At 42.1% G+C, this 17,929-nt stretch overlaps 1 protein-coding gene across 1 annotated transcript; it reads left to right on the forward strand.

Annotated features, from left to right (window-relative positions):
* The first annotated feature begins 6,880 nt into the window (after window positions 1-6,880).
* LOC103237177 (high mobility group protein B1) lies at window positions 6,881-8,094 on the forward strand. The gene has a single exon (XM_008001161.3). It carries the CDS (start codon window positions 6,974-6,976, stop codon window positions 7,619-7,621), a length of 648 nt encoding a protein of 215 aa, XP_007999352.3. The 5' UTR covers window positions 6,881-6,973; the 3' UTR covers window positions 7,622-8,094.
* Window positions 8,095-17,929: the final 9,835 nt, after the last annotated feature.

The raw sequence follows: 17,929 nt of genomic DNA on the forward strand, positions 1-17,929 counted from the left end.
GTTTATCCATGCCTGTAATTTCAGCACTTTGGGAGGCCAAGATAGGTGGATCACTTGAGGCCAGGAGTTTGAGATCAGCCTGGGCAACATGGTGAAACCCCATCTCTATAAAAAATTGGCTGGGTGTGGTGGTGACTCCTGTGGCACCAGCTACTCGAGAGGCTGAGGCTCAAGAAGCACTTGAACCCGGGATATGGAGGCTGCAGTGAACCGTTATCAAGCCACTGCACTGCAGCCTGGGTAACACGGCAAGGCTCTGTCAAAAAGAAAGGAAGGGAAGGGGAAGGGGAAGGGAGATTTATCTATACATTAACTCCCCACAAAGGCACAGAACAACAGAAGCTTCCTATCTGCTGGTTGCTTTGAGAGTTAGACAGGAAGCAAGACAGACCTTGAAGACCAAGATTGGGACTTACCAAAGAGCCAGGCAGCCCCTAGGAGGGAAAACTGTGTGTCCTTCAAAGGGTGTAACCTCCTGGGAATTTTTTTTCACTTCCCACTACAAAAACAGGGAATTCTTACAAGAGAAAATAATTAACACATTTACCATAGGTGTGAGCCAATAAGAACCAAGTACCCAAACACAAGATTGCTAATAGACTGCTAATAATAGAACTTAAATGAAATAATTTGTTTTATTTATTGTTGCTTGGAATACAGAAAGTGCTTAATAAATATTGAATGAATCAACAAAGTGCCTCCCAATATAGAGAAATCACTTCTGCAAAGAATAAAACCAAGTTGATCCTATTCAATCGAAGGCATCTTTCGGGTCTTTTAAAGTTATTTCCTTTATTCGAGGAAGGATTATGATACACCTACTTTGTTCCAAGTCACTACTTATAACGTGCTAATGGTACTAATGGAGTTCTTAATCATACAAGAAAGACTATGAATGGCCTATTTTTCAAGTGTTCAAAAATGGAGGCATAGTTTAAAAACCCATTTTACTCTTCTCTGTTTCTCTTTTAGGGTGGTTCTGGCAATTTCTGTTTCCATTTGTGGAAAGGGTAACAGTGAGAACACCTGGGGTAGGGTGGGGCAAGGAGAATGAAGAAAAAGTGAGAAAGCAGTTATGTGATGAAGTTCCCACATATAAGCCAAAGAAATGGGGAGAAAAACAAACTCAACTAAGAGGGTCTCAAGAAATCCCTTCCTTCTTCACAGTCATGGGGCTCTTCCCCAATTTTCATGCCCGTATCTCTTCATCTCTGGGACACGCAAAGAATTACCTACAGGTGAACACATTTTAAGAAAGCCTAATGTATGGGCCCCTGTATCAGAACCACCTGGAGCACCAATAAAGAACACAGACCCCAGGGCTCATTCAAGTAGGATAGGGCCCTGGCCTCTGTCTATTTACCAAATTCCTGGAGTGATTCTGACCCACACCCAAGTTTACAAACCACCGGAGCAGACCACCTAGACCTGGACCAAAATCCAAACAGAAAATAATTATCACTTGATAAGGTAGTTCACCATAGGATTCCTATCACTTACAGCTTTTTTTACATTTTTAAAATAAATTTACATCATTATTTCATGTATTTTTAGGTGCCTACTGTGTAACCAGAACTAAGTTGTATGAGAGTTTGGAAATCCTATCTCTTCCCTCAAATAACTTAAGATTTCTTAAATAATAACAAACCAAGAAGATGGTAGATTAGCATCCCAAGGTACCATCTTAAGTCAGTACAAATTTCAGGCTCTTTTTATGTTCAGGGCAGGGAGAAGAGAGAGAGGCTGGGATCAATGACCGCAGGGCTGATCCACAGCCACAGACATCTGGGCACCAGCGTGCGTCTGAGAACCTCCTTGTCCTTGGTCAGGTCACAATGCTCCTATAAATCTTTAACAAAACATAGTTGTTTACATACTTCCCCTTTCATCCTAGAATTAGTTTTTAAAACTACATGATTACTGTTTTTGCATATTACCTCAGTGCTCTAAAATTATCCTAGCGTATATGCAGGGATAGCTCCTTAAACTAAACTGTGCAGCTAACTAAAGGGCTTCGTTGCCAGGCATGGTGGCTCATGCATGTAATCCCAGCACTTTGGGAGGCCGAGTCAGGCAGATTACTGGAGGTCAGGAGTTTAAGACCAACGTGGCCAACATGGTGAAACCCCATCTCTACTAAAACTACAAAAATTAGCCGGGCGTGGTGGTGGGCACCTGTAATCCCAGCTACTTAGGAGGCTGAGGCAGGAGAATTGCTTGAACCCAGGAGGCAAGGCTGCAGTGAGCCGAGATCGTGCCACTGCACTCCAGCCTGGGTGACAGAGTGGGACTGCCTCAAAAATAAAAACGAAAAAATTAAAAGGCTTTGTTAGTTAGTTCTTCGGCTGTTTCACTGTTACAGAATCCGCAAGGACCATGTCGGGGGCAGGAGCAAGCCTGGTGTGTTTCAGGAACGTAATAAGGAATTCCTGAGTGGAAGTGGAAAGAGGGGAGGGCGTGGTAAGAGAGGAGGTCAGAGAGGTAGGGGAGGACAGACTGGGTGGCGCCTGCAAGTTATTGTACTGAGATGGAAGCCATGGAGGGTTTGGGGTAAAGGACTGACATGATCCATTGGTATCTTAGCAGAACCATCTTACCCACTGGACTGAGAATAGACTGGAGAGGGGCCAGGCAGGAAGATGAGTCAGGAAGCTTTTGTTGCCCTCCTGGAGTAGAAGCCACCTCTCCCAACAGCATTCACCTCCAAAGGTTGGGCCACTTGAAAATGTATCCAGCCTGCTCTTGCAATGTCATCTCACAGTGATCATATTTAATCCCTGCTCTGCAAGAAAATAAAAAAATAGAAAAGAGAAAATGGGGCTAGACATAAGGGTTACAGTTTCCGAGGAAAAAAGGAAAAAATAAGTAAATTGCAATTTGTGTTTTTGACAGTCAAGGAAATTGAGTGGAACAAAGTTGCCTTGGAAAGAAAAAAGCTAACATTAGTAAGTTAAAAATAACAATGCAATACAGAGTTTACCTGAATAATGAGCCTTGAAAAGGGGTTTCCCCAGTGATCCCATTACATTTCCTCAGATGACTTTCCCAAGCAGTGGCAGGTGAGGAATAGGAAACCACTGGATCACCAGACATAATGGTTTAATTTTAAAAGCCTATAATTTAATGTTGAAATAAATGGCAGAGTTCAAAAACATCAAGACCAATTAGAGGATAGTTAAGGAAAAATGGCATGCACTAGTGTCCTATACATAGCTCTCTTGGGATGTCCTATCATGCTGTGCCCTTCACTTATGTCAGGACTATGAGTCATGGTATCCCTGGACACCAGCCAAATGCACATGGGTGGGGGATTGTGTACATTTAAATTGGACGGCACCGTTCAGTTTAGAGGCAGAAGGTTGGAAGAGTTTTTTCCTAAACTGCACTTACGGAAACCAAGACGCACCACTTGAAGGGCTAATGCTTTGCTGCTGTCAGTGATTTTTTTTTTTTCTTTTTACCCTGCCTGCTGACTTGGTAAGCTGAAACAAAAACCAATTACTCTCTAAGATCAAAATCTTCAGATGCCTCAAGAGCTGTTTTAATTTGGTTTTAGAATTATGGGCTGGCTTTCTCCCTCGCCTGTTCATGTCAGATGTAGCCAAATTAAAAACACTGCCAAGTAATGGAAAGTTATTTAAACCTTTCTCTTATAACTGTTCCCTATTTACATTTTAAATGACCATTTTCTGGCTGGCCACAAACACATTTCTTTTAAAATGGAATGGCCTATGGCTCATTTTGAGCTATTTTTCTCACCCTCTTTATTGACCTCTGTCTCTTTATCTCATTCTGTTGGAAGCCTGAACCTCAATTTCATAAACATGTTAAAAATAAAAACTGACCCCATTTGCAATGAGGTCATGTTGGTGAATTTATTCTTAGATTACATCATGATTGAAACAATTTTTGTTCACTCTGTGATATGATTAGAATTCAAGTGTGGCCAAGCTTCAAACTCTTGGTTGCCACAGTGGTCAAAGTAGAGCTCTTAAGCTGTACTACTCCTTCCCCCATCCCAGCTGATTGCTGCTTTGGCCCTGCCTGTTTTCTAGGATAGATTGTCCTGCCATCTCTCTGCAGTTGGACTGGATAACAAGTAATGACCAAGTATGATACTGCTTCCTGCCCATGACACCATCTAACTCAACATCTCAGAAACTGGTCTTTGCAGAAAGGTAGTCTCCAACCTTCAATGACATCTTAGTGCTACCCACGAATCATTCCACATGTCCCTACTTGATATGGTTTGGTTGTGTCCCCACCCAAATCTCATCTTGAACTGTAGCTCCCATAATCCCCAAGTGTCATGGGAAGGACCCAGTGGGAGGTAATTGAATCATGGGGGTTGGTTTTTCCCATGCTGTTCTTGGGATAGTAACTAAGTCTCACGAGATTTGATGGTTTTATAAAGCCTGCACGTGCTCTCTTGCCTGCTGCCATGTAAGACATGCTTTTGCTCCTCCTTCACCTTCCACCATGATTGTGAGGCCTCCCCAGTCACGTGAAACTGTGATTCCATTAAACCTCTCTTTCTTTATAAATCACCCAGTCTCAGGTATTTCTCACAGCAGCATGAAAATGGACTAATACACTACTAATTAATTCAATTCATTTTACTGAGCACCTATTCCATGTAAGGCATTGTGTCAGACACAGAGAGTTCATGGTCTGCAAACAGCTCCATCTCCTATTCCTCCTACACCTGTTTCTAACCCAGCTGTTCTGAAGCCCCCAACTCCAACACCTCCTTTATTTCTCTTAACAATGACCTAGCCTATTTTAGAGAAAGACTCCTTCAACCCTTTTTTTTTTTTTTTTTTTTTTTTTTTGAGATGGAATCTCACTCTGTGTCCCAGGCTGCAGTGGTGCAGTGGCATGAGCTCGGCTCACTGCAAGCTCTGCCTCCTGGGTTCACGCCATTCTTCCGCCTCAGCCTCCCGAGTAGCTGGGACTACAGGCACCCACCACCATACCTGGCTAATTTTTTGGTTTTGTATTTTCAGTAGAGATGGGGTTTCACCATGTTAGCCAGGATAGTCTCCATCTCCTGACCTCGTGATCCGCCTGCCTCAGCCTCCCAAAGTGCTGGGATTACAGGCGTGAGCCACCGTGCCCACTGACTCCCTCAACCTTTTATACCATCCTCACACCTACACACATATCAGCACCTTATTCCTCTTGCCTCACTTCCATGGAAAAGGTATGACTTGGGTCCCATCACTTATTTTCTCAGGAGTTTCACTCCATTAATTTCCCCCCTCTCTCTTCTCTACCCTCAACCTTTCTTGTTAATTGTTCTCTCCCAGCAATATTTAAATGTTCCGGTCTATCCCAAATTAGAAACTCATAAATAAATGGTTTCTGTGGCTAGGTGTGGTGGCTCATGCATGTGATCCCAACACTTTGGGAGGCCAAGAAAGGAGGATCACTTAAGCCCGGAAGTTGGAGACCACTGGGCTCAAGTGATTGTATGACAATGTAGTGAGAACTCATCTCTACAAAAAAATTTAAAAATTAGCTAGGTATGGTGGAGTGCACCTCTAGTCCCAGCTACTTGCGAGGTGGGAGGCTCACTTGAGCCCGGGAGGTTGAGGCTGTAGTGATTGCACCATTGCAGTCCAGACTGGGCAACAGAGTGAGATCCCATCTCAAAAAAAAATGGCTGCTTTCCTAAGTCCTTCTCTAGCATCCAACTTATCTGTGTCTCACCATAGCCAAGTTCCAGAAAGGAAAATCTATACTTTCTTTCCTCACTTTATTATCTCAGCATCAACCTCTATCTAAATGGTTTCTAAATGTAAATCAAATCTCTGTCCTGGATTCCTCACTATATGATCAAACCCATACTGGATACATCACCAAGTCAATGGCCCAAGACCCTTAAAACTTCATATGCCTGAAATTGAACTCATCTATTTCCCAAAGCTATCACAGTTTGGATCCCATCTCTAGCACTTATAGGCCAAGTGACTGTGAAAAAGTTGGGAAACTTACTGTGTTTCAATTTCCTCTTTGGTAAGCATCAAGCACTGCAAAAATGTTATCCTACTAACTAGAAGATAGAATGCCACTGTTTCATGGATGCTGGCAGAAGATACAAAACTTCTGGGTTAGAAGCAAAGAACGGTTTGTTACTGACAACAACTGCAGTAACCAGAGTATCAGTACATTTTGCTGTGGTTCCCTGCACCCTAACTTCCACAGGATAATGCAAAAAGGGCCAGATGGCACCCACACATGCAGTGTGGTTACTGGAAAGAAATCCTGAGCTTAGAGGAACTGCTGTTTGCCCCAAAGGGAGACAATCTATTTTTCAAGGCTGTTTTGCTACACAGATGTCTTGAAATGATAGACTGGAACAAAGGACAATCAGTGCCTAGCTCACAAAATGCACAATAAAATGAGGAAAATTATATAGTAGCTAACTCACCAGGTTGTGAGTATTAAATGAGTTAATAAATGAAAATCTTTAGAACAGTGTTAGGCAAATAGTAAGCCCTAATATGATTTGATGACTGTCTCCCAATAACTTGTTGCTTGAGGTTGTGTGTTATCCATCTCATAAGCCCATGTCCAAACAATGTATTGCACAAAGTAGTTGCATGATAAATGTTCACTAAATAGTTGGTTGTCAAAAATCTGAAGATTTTGAAATATCACATGTGCTATTTTACATTCTAGGTTACTCTAAGTGCTTTAGTGATAGAAATCTTAAATACCGACTCATTTTAGGCTTAACAAGTAAATTACAATGTTAATGCTAATTGTGAAAGCTGTCAAGTTAACATGAGTTGTGTGGGAAAGAAAATCATTTTATATCCTGCTTTAAAAAAAAGATTTAATAATGTCCAAAGGCTTGTTTTTAAACTACACTCCATAAAAAGTAATATTCCTGAGACAGCGCCGGGGCAAGTGAGAGCCGGACGGGCACTGGGCGACTCTGTGCCTCGCTGAGGAAAAATAACTAAACATGGGCAAAGGAGATCCTAAGAAGCCGAGAGGCAAAATGTCATCATATGCATTTTTTGTGCAAACTTGTCGGGAGGAGCATAAGAAGAAGCACCCAGATGCTTCAGTCAACTTCTCAGAGTTTTCTAAGAAGTGCTCAGAGAGGTGGAAGACCATGTCTGCTAAAGAGAAAGGAAAATTTGAAGATATGGCAAAGGCGGACAAGGCCCGTTACGAAAGAGAAATGAAAATCTATATCCCTCCCAAAGGGGAGACAAAAAAGAAGTTCAAGGATCCCAATGCACCCAAGAGGCCTCCTTCGGCCTTCTTCCTGTTCTGCTCTGAGTATCGCCCAAAAATCAAAGGAGAACATCCTGGCCTGTCCATTGGTGATGTTGCGAAGAAACTGGGAGAGATGTGGAATAACACTGCTGCAGATGACAAGCAGCCTTATGAAAAGAAGGCTGCGAAGCTGAAGGAAAAATACGAAAAGGATATTGCTGCATATCGAGCTAAAGGAAAGCCTGATGCAGCAAAAAAGGGAGTTGTCAAGGCTGAAAAAAGCAAGAAAAAGAAGGAAGAGGAGGAAGATGAGGAAGATGAAGAGGATGAGGAGGAGGAGGAAGATGAAGAAGATGAAGATGAAGAAGAAGATGATGATGATGAATAAGTTGGTTCTAGCGCAGTTGTTTTTTCTTGTCTATAAAGCATTTAACCCCCCTGTACACAACTCACTCCTTTTAAAGAAAAAAATTGAAATGTAAGGCTGTGTAAGATTTGTTTTTAAACTGTACAGTGTCTTTTTTTGTATAGTTAACATACTACCGAATGTGTCTTTAGATAGCCCTGTCCTGGTGGTATTTTCAATAGCCACTAACCTTGCCTGGTACAGTATGGGGGTTGTAAATTGGCATGGAAATTTAAAGCAGGTTCTTGTTGGTGCACAGCACAAATTAGTTATATATGGGGATGGTTGTTTTTTCATCTTCAGTTGTCTCTGATGCAGTTTATACGAAATAATTGTTGTTCTGTTAACTGAATACCACTCTGTAATTGCAAAAAAAAAAAAAAAAAAAAAAAGTTGCAGCTGTTTTGTTGACATTCTGAATGCTTCTAAGTAAATACAATTTAAAAAAAAAAAAAGTAATATTCCTGGGGCCAAGCATAGTGGCTCATGCCTGTAATGTCAGCACTTTGGTAGGCCAAGGTGGGTGGGTCACTTGAGGTCAGGAGTTCGAGACCAGCCTGGCCAACATGGCGAAACCCTGTCTCTACGAAAAATAAAAAACTAGCCAGGCATGGTGGCACATGCCTGTAGTCCCAGCTTCTCAGGAGGCTGAAGCAGGAGAATCGCTTGAACTCGGAAGGCAGAGGTTGTAGTGAGCCGAGATCATGCCACCGCTCTCCAGCCTGGGTGTCAGAGCGAGACTCCATCTCAAAAAAATTTTTTAAAAAAGTAACTGTATTGGTTCATTCTCACACTGCTAATAATAGAGATACCCTGGAATGGGTAATTTATAAAGGAAAGAGGTTTAACTCACTCACAGTTCAGCATGGCTAGGGAGACCTCAGGAAACTTACAATCATGAGAGGAAGGGAAGCAAACACATCTTTCTTTACATGGCAGCAGCAAGAAGTGCTGAGAAAAGGGGGGAAAAGCTCCTTAGAAAACCAGCAGATCTCCTGAGAACTCACTCACTAGCATGAGAACAGCATGGGGATAACCAACCCCAGGATTTTATTACCGCCCACCAGGTCTCTTCCGTTACATAATCATGGGAACTAAAATTCAAGATGAGATTTGGTGGGGACACAGCCAAACCATACCAGTAATATTCCTTTAAATCAGTTATAGGTTAATGGGGGCAATTTCAGACAAAAGATTGCCTTTGCCCTTATGGTTAATTTGACCTATAGAACAGTAAGTCTTCAACGAATTCACAACCAAAACTTCAGCAGCTATTGTATTTTGACATAAAATTTATTTATTAAATAAATATTTATTGAATACATTCTTGTGCCAAACATTATCCTTGGCTGTATGAATAGCCTAGGCAGAGAAAATGGCCAATGCTCTTTCTTCCTTCAAGGACTCACATTCAAAAGGCAAAGGAAACATCAAAAATTCAAATACATAAATGTTGGGGGACTTGAGGGAAACACCAACAAATAGATTCACATTTCCCTGCCCAAGTTCTGAACCAATTAGGAATTAAGACAAAAGAGTCAGCATAGGAGACCAAAATGTTACCCTCATAACTGACAAGGCTGATATGGACAATCTGGCAATCTGGCTTTAGGTGTGGGAGCCATGTGAGCATTCAACTCCCAGTTCCCCTAAATTGGGCAGACCCATCAACCCAGTCGTAGAAGATTCCGAATCACCACAGGCAGTTGTCCCCACAGGACTAGACCTCTCCCACTTATATATATGACTGAAAACAATTGAGAACAAGTGGTCTCTGCAGGCGGGCAGACCCTGAAAGAGAAGGCAGCAAAAAGAACTTTGCTACATATGCAGTTCCTTCTTGCTATGGCTTCAATGTATTCTCCAAAAATCATGTGTTGAAAACTTACAGTAACAGTGTTGGGAAGTGGAGCCTAATGGGAGGGGTTTAGGTCATGAGAGTTCCACCCTAATGAATGGATTAATGCCAATCCAGTCTAGAAGCTATAAGTTTGATCTCCTGTGCTCTTATGCTGTGTTGTCCTTCCACTTTCCACTATGGGATGATGCAGCAAGAAGGTCTTCACCAGACGCTGGCACCTTGACACTGGACTTCCCAGCCCCCAGAACTGTGAGAAATATATTACTTTTTTAAATATAAACTACCCGGTTTGTGGTATTCTGTTACAGCAACATAAAACAGACTAAGACACTCCTCAAACTCACTACTCAGATAACCTGCTGTAGGGAGGAGAATTAGGTGGAACATAATATCAAAAATGTTGAGGAAAATGCCCTCCTCATGGAAATTAGGGGAGTGGGGAGAAAATGTTCCCCTCTAATAATGAATCAGATATTTTAGGGATAAATAGAGCTATGAAGAACATAATATAAAGTAGTATGAGAATGTGGGGTAGGGGGAGAATCTTCCTTGCCTGGGATGTTCATGGAAGGCCTCTCAGAGGAGAGGTATTCGAGCTGGAGTCAGCTCCCCAGTGCCTTGGGAGAAGGCCATTCTAAGCATAATGAATGCTTAGGGCAAAGGTTCTGAGGTGGGAATAAATCTGATGTCACTGAGAACAGAAAGAAGGCCAGTGGGGGTACAGCAGTGCAGTAGGCTGAATAATGTCCTGCCCCAAATATGTCCATGTCCTAATCCCTGAGAATTGTGAACATGTTACTTTTATGGCAAAGGGAACTTTGCAGACGTGATTAAGGATCTCGAGATGAGAAAATTATCCTGAATTATCTGCTGGACCCAGTATAATTAATCACAGGGGTCCTTATAAGAGGGAGGCAGGAGAGTCAGAGAGAGAGAATGGAAGATGTCACCCCTGCTGGCTTTGAAGATGGAAGATGAGATCACAAGCCACAAACTACAGATGGCCTTTGAAAGCTGGAAAAGGCAAAGAAACAGATTCCCATCTAGAGCCTCCAGCAAGAACAGAAACCTAACAGCACCTTAATTTTGGGACTTCTCACTTCTGGAACTGCAAGAGAATAGATTTATATTGTTTAGGCCACTATTGTTGGTGCTAATTTGTTGCAGCAGCAATATAAAACTAATGCAAGCTTGGCCGGGCACGGTGGCTCACGCCTGTAATCTCAGCATTTTGGGAGGCCGAGGTGGGCAGATCATGAGGTCAGGAGATCGAGACCATCCTGGCTAACACAGTGAAACCCCATCTCTACTAAAAATACAAAAATTAGCCGGGCATGGTGTAGGCACCTGTAGTCCCAGTTACTCGGGAGGCTGAGGCAGGAGAATGGCATGAACCCGGGAAGCGGAGCTTGCAGTGAGCCAAGATCGTGCCACTGCACTCCAGCCTGGGCTACAGAGCAAGACTCCGTCTCAAAAAAAAAAAAAAAAAGCTAATACAAGCCAAGTGAACAAGAAGAGAGTGGAAAGCCAGGTGTGGTGGCTCACACGTGTAATCCAAGAACATTGGGAGGCCAAGGCAGGCATATCACTTGAGCCCAGGAGTTCAAGACCAGCCTGGGCGACATGGTGAAACCCTGTCTCCACAAAAAAATACAAAAGCTGGGGTGGGAGGCTCACCTGAGCCTGGCGAGGTTGAGGCTGCAGTGAGCTGTGATCATGTTGCTGCACTCTAGCCTGTGCAAGAAAGTAAGACCCTATCTCAAAAAAACAAACAAAAAAAAACACATATAGACACACACACACACACAAACAAAGAAGAGAGTAGAAAAGATGAGATTCAAGAAGCTGTTAATGGCCAGATTATGTTGCCCTTGCAGGCTGTGATAGTTTGGGCTAGGTGTCACGGCACACACCTGTAGTCAGTCCCAGAAGGCTGAGGCAGGAGGATCACTTGAACTCGAGAGTTCAAAGCTGCAGTGAGCTATTACAGCTGCACTCTAGATTGGGCAACAGAGTGAGATCCTGTCTCTAAAAAGAATAAATAAATGCAATTTTTAAAAAGAGTTTGAAAAAGGTTTTATTCTGGTTGCTATGGGAAAGAAGCCACAGGGTGTTTTAAGGAGAGGTATGACCTTTTCCAAATCCATGCTTCAAAAAGATTACTTGGTATTGTGTAGAAGAAAGGGTAGAGGCCAGAAGACCAGTCAGGAGGCTGTTGCAATCATCCAGGTGTCTTGAGCCAGGTTTGCAGCAGTGGAAAGAGAGAAAAATGGTCGGCTTTAGGCTCTTTCTTAAAGGCAAAGATGAGAACACTTTACTGATGATTGTGGATTTTAAGGGGGAAAAAAAAAATCAAAAAGGACTCCAAGGTTTTTAGCCAGAGCTACCAAACTAGAAATAATAGATGTTGGTACTTCTAACTCAAATGAGGAAGGCTTTGTGGAGGAAGAATATGGGTATGCGGTGAAAGGGAAATCAATAATTCTATATTTGTCGTGCTAAGTTTGCTATTCCCATTAGACACCCCAGTGGAGACATTACTTCAAAATGTGGATATACGAGTTTAGAGACCAGAGGTGAGACCTAGACTGGCAATCAAAATGTGAATGCCACGAGCACATCGATGGAATAGAAAGCCGAGGACTGGAGAACTCACCTAGCAGGAGGGCATGGACAGAGCAGAAGGAGGATGGAGCCCTAGAGCATTTTTGCTTTTAATGGTCAGCTCGGGGAGGAGACGTCAGGAAAATAAATGGAGACCTAGTGACCAATGAAGAAGGAAGGAAGTCAGGAGGGTGGGTGTCTCAGAAGCCTAGAGGAAAAAAAAAAAGTGTTTTCAGATGAAAATTGTCTATCAAGGAATTCTACAAAACAAAGAACTTATTTTCAGTCACCGATTCAGATTCATGATGTCTGATTAGTGAAAGAAGTCTGAGAGTTAGAGTCTACCAAGCTTAAAAAAGGAAAAGGTACACACTTCTCCACAACAGATCCTAACCAGTTGGAGAGTTTTGTTCAGATAGTGCAGAGTATGAATAAATCATTTGGCATTTTTAGGGCCACTTTATTACGTCGCATATTATGTTAATGTGTATCATGAACATTTATATTGGGCAGATACTGACTTCCTTTCCTCATGACTCTTTTCAGTTTCTTACAAGTGGAGTCAATATTTTTGTCATTTGTCTCACTTTTGAAAAACTAAATGTCTGAACATTTCTTTCATGAATGCATTTTACACTCAGCAAATTTTTTTAAATCACATTCTATAAGTAACCTTCCTGGATAATTATAACAGATATTTGGAGCCTCATCTTTTCAAACCTCCTCTAAGATTGGATTCTAGAATTTGAAAGTTTTAGCACATCGGAAGAAGTCAATTACAACAAGTTTCCCAATGCGTGTCTGAGTGAGAGAGAGAGAAAGAGACAGAGAGCATGTGTGTCTGATGTTTCCCTGTGATTAAATCCAGGTTCTGTGTCATCTTTGTCAGGAATATCATGGAAGTGATACTGTGTTCTTCTCAATGCATTCCGTCAGAATCTATTATTGGTGATGTTAACTTCTATCACTTGATTAAGGTGGTATCTACCAGACTTCTCCCATGTAAATTTACACTTCTCCCCTCTGTAATTAATATATATTTTGTAGGGAAGTACTTTGATAACATATAGACATCCTGTTCCTCATCAATCTTTCAAGTTAGTCATTTACTTATTTATGTCATATTGAATCATGGTTCTATTTTATTCAGTGGATTTTAATCCATTCCTATCAAGCTGGATTCTGCATCCTTTGGCACAAGATATTTCAGGCTCATCCTGTGCTTCCCTACCCCAACCCTGTATCAGCCACTTCTCCAAGGGGCCCTGGATCCTTTTAGTGGAGAATGGTACTTAAAAACCAAGACCTCAGTGCTAGATTTGCTCATTGCTATTGATGTGTACTACGTCCAGGCCCTCAAAAGGGGCAGAGCTAGGGAGCGTACATATGCGTATGCACACGCACATGCATACACACACATGTGCATACACACACGTGCATACACACACACGTGCATACACACACATGTACTCACACACACATACACTCATCTGTATTGATTCCCATATCTACCCATCTGTGTATATTGAAAACTATGAACTCACAGTAATCTCTCCAATTCCACACTCTAACAGTAGAGAGCTCATCAGTTTTCTCCCTTTCCATATTTTAACTCCCTTCTCTGACACTCAGAAACTTTGCTCTTACTCTCCTCCATACCTTGACATATTGGAGCACTGTTATATGTAACATCCCACCTGCTAAGCCCTCACACCACCTGCCAGGTTGCCCTCCCCTAGGCAGGTCCCTCTCACCCTATTCGGACTCCCACACCTAGCACCAGGCTGCTGATTCCCCTCACCTAAGGCCCTCCTCACCCCACCTGGCCTCTGACAGCACATGCTGGGCTACCATAGGAACGTGCACCCCACCTTGCTTGGTATCTGATATCCATGCCAGGCCCCCATCACCCACTCGTGTGCATGCCCTTCTCATGCTGCATGCCCTCCAACACCCACCCTGGTCTTCCTCCCTGCATGCCTCTCCACCTGAACTTGTTCAGACACTGATACCTTTCATCACTGACCTACCCAACCCCATCTAATGGCTTTAGAAATGGATTGTTCTGGAAGGAAACAGAAGGGAGGACAGACAAGAAAAAAGAATAAGACAACATTCTTCTTTAAATGCTAACTATGATTTCAAAGCTGTTTTTGAAAAATATTCTGTAAAAAGTGGTATGCCCCTTTTAAGTAAAGCTGTTTATAAAAGTTGCGTATTATTTACGGACAACTCAAACAAATGAAATGCTATCATTTAAATTTAGGAACACGGAAGCAATATGTAAGAAACTCAAAATGCAATAGAGAACAGAAATGTTTCCTTTTTTAAGTTATGTAGAAATTGGATTCTTTTTGTTCAGGAGAAAGGAGGTTTTGTTGTCATCAGAGAGAAAGGAGGTTTTGTTTTCATCAGAGAGAACGTGGGGTTGATCATTTGCAGTCTCTCTTTCTGCTTTGAAGAGAATACAGGGGAATCAGGGAAAGTGGCAGCCTCCCAAGACAGTAAGCAGGCTAGGAGGATACACTTAGGCTTACCTTTTATTAGCTTGGCTAATGCCACATGCAAATGAGGCATCCAGGCCTCTGGGAGAAGTGGAGGGGCCCCAAACTGGCCTGAAGTCCCAAAGTGTGTTCCTTCTTCAGGAGAGTCCTGACTCCAAGATAAGCCTTTGGAGTGAATTATAAAGATCAGGACTGGTAGGCTGGGTATGATGGCTCATGCCTATAATCCCAGAACTTTGGGAAGCCAAGATGGGCAAATCACCTGAACTCAAGAGTTCAACACTGGTCTGGGCAACATGGCAATACCCCGTCTCTACAAAAAATACAAAAATTAGCCAGGTACGGTGGTATGTGCCTGTAGTCCCAGCTACTCAGGAGGCTGAGATGGGAAGATGGCTTGAACTCAGGAGGCAGAGGTTGCAGTGAGCCGAGATTGTGCCATTGCACTCCAGCCTGGGTAACAGAGTGAGACTCTGTCTCAAAAAAATAATAATAAATAAATAAAGAAGAGGACTAGCTATTTTACCAGGGTTACTTTACATCAGAACTGATAAAATATTAAAGGCTGAATCCAACTATTAGGAAAGTTACCAAATTATACTACGGTGTTTCTTTTTTTTATGCTAGATATATGTTTAAATTTCTGCTTTCAGCCATGATAAACTAGATTACACCCAACCAATTCTTCTACCAGGAACAACTAGAAAAGTTGGATAAAATACAGAAGTCATTTGTTTAAAAGCATCAGAAAACTACCAAACTAGCCAGGAATTAAGAGCTCAAGATCCTGACTTTCAGTTTCCCCTGAAGCAGATCCCAAAGGAAGGATTTGAACATAAGCAGGAGATTTCAGGAAGCATTAGTAGGGAAGTGAGGAAGAGAAACAAGAAAGGGAAGACAGCCAAAAAGAGCTGGTTGTTAAACAAACTGACACTGTGGGTAACTGGAGCTTGAGTCCACTGGGGAAATCGAGACCTCTTTCTTCAGAGTTATCTCACCCAAAGGGCAAGGGGATCTGCGGCATTTACGATCCAACTGCATTTTACTGGGTCTTCTTGACCATGAGAGCAAAACTAGATAATGATACTACAAAAAAGAAAAACTGTAGGCCATTCTCTCTTATGAACATAGATGCAAAAATCTGAAACAAAATATGAGCCAATCAAATGTGGCTATATGCTATATATCCCATTCAGATTGGGCTTATTCCAGGAATATAAGACTGACCAGGCAAGGTGGCTGATGCCTGTAATCCCAACAATTTGAGAGGCCGAGGTGGGTGGATCACTTGAGCCCAGGAGTTCAAGACTAGCCTGGGCAACATAGCGATACTCTGTCTCTACAAATAATACAAAAATCAGTCAGGTGTGGTGGTATGTGCCTGTAGTCCCAGCTACTCAGGACGCTAAGGTAGGAGGATGGTTTGAGCCCGGGAGGCACAGGCTGCAGTGAGCCGAGATTGCACCACTGCACTCCAGCCTGGGCAACAGAGCGAGACTCTGTCTCAAAAACTAAAATAAAGTAAAATTTAATTTAAAAAAAAAAATTTAAAGAAACAAAAGCAGAGCAAAAGGTTAATTTATACTTAAAATCAATCAATGTGATTTTACCATATGAATAAAATAAAGAAGAAAATTATATGATCATCTACATAAGATGGTATTTAATATTTGGTTTGGATATTTATTAAATATTTCTCTCTTCTTTTGAGACAGGGTCTCACTCTGTCACCCAGGCTGGGGTACGGTGGTGTGATCTCGGCTCATTGCAGCCAGGACCCTTCAGGCTCAAGAGATCCTCCCGTTTCAGCCTCCTGAACAGCTGGGACTACGGGCACATGCCACCACACCTAGCTATTTTTATTTTTTAAAAGAATAATACATGTTCATTCCCACTCAGCTAATTGCATGGCTTATTTTAAATATAATAGGTAAAATGACCAAGGTACAAAAGTAACATACATTAATTATAAAATCAAGTCTTAACGGGCTTGGGTGGCCAGGTGTGGTGGCTCACACAAACCTGTAAGCTCAGGAGTTCAAGATCAGCCTGGGCAACATGGCAAAACCTCATCTTTACAAAAAATACAAAAATTATCCAGGCATCCTGGTGGGTACCTGTAATCCCAGCTACTCAGGAGCCTGAGGTGGGAGATCATTTGAGCCCAGGGAGGTCAAGGCTGCAGTGAGCCAAGATCGTGCCACTGCACTCCAGCCTGGATGACAAAGCGAGATCCTGTCTCAAAATAAATAAATAAATAAAAGACTTGGGCGGGGGGGACTTCTTGAATGGGCAGATCTACATTAAGAATAATGACAATGACTATAAAAGAAAATGAGTATATCTTATGAACCAGTGAGTTAAAACCAATTCTCAAGAGGTGACACATTGGAAAAGACTTAGAGAGGCCAAGACCCAGGCCAAATGTATAGGTAATTTATAGTATAGCTATGATTGTAGGGACCAGCACATAGAAGCTTCAGTCTAGCAGATGAAGGAAACCAACATACGGGTCCAGAAATGGAGAGATGGATACCTTAAGTCATGATCCAAGTAAACCCTTAAATGTCGGTCTAAGTAGAGATGGAGCAGGTGGAAAGTGCATTCCCAGAAATGTGTGCCTTCTCAATTCCTAGCTGTTTGGGTAGCTTTCTGATGCCTTCAAATAGATAATTTTGTATTTTACTCAACTTTTCTAGGAATGAAGCTAGTCTAGCAGAGAGTCAGGTCTAGTCGGTGGCCTAAAAGTAAAGGCCTAGTCTGTCAGCAGAGGCTCCACTGGTATATGAGGCAGTTCCCAGTGTTGGAAGGCCCAGTACTAACCATTCATTCAGTTGACATTTACCGAGGGCAACCAAATTGCAAACCCATTCCTTTCCCTCAAAGTGGGCGCCATCTGGTGGGGAAACAGGCAAAGACAAGAGCAAATGTTAAGAGAAACAAAAAATTAGAGTAATGCAAAACGTATTTTATGAGCATGAAAAGGAGAACCCACCTCATTCTAGAGCTGCACTATCCATTATGCTAGCCATTTATCACGTGTGGCTATTTAAATTAATTAAAATTTAAAATTCAGTTCCTTAGTCATGCTAGTCACATTGGAAGTTCTCAAAATCACATGTGCCTAATGGCTGCCATATAGAACAACACAGATATAGAATATTTTGTTATGGCAAAAAGTTGTATTAGACAGCACTTCAATTCTAGTGAATTCAGAGAAGGCTTTCTAATGCCTAAACTGACTCTAAGAAATGCTTATCATGGCTCATGTCTGTAATCTGAGCACTTTAGAAGGCCAAAATGGAAGGATTGCTTGAACCC

The sequence above is a fragment of the Chlorocebus sabaeus genome, chromosome 8 (assembly GCF_047675955.1).
Source record: "Chlorocebus sabaeus isolate Y175 chromosome 8, mChlSab1.0.hap1, whole genome shotgun sequence".
NCBI lineage: Eukaryota > Metazoa > Chordata > Mammalia > Primates > Cercopithecidae > Chlorocebus > Chlorocebus sabaeus.

Coding starts and splice junctions, on each gene's coding strand:
- LOC103237177 (XM_008001161.3), top strand. CDS start 6,974: ATGGGCAAAGGAGATCCTAAGAAGCCGAGAGGCAAAATGTCATCATAT.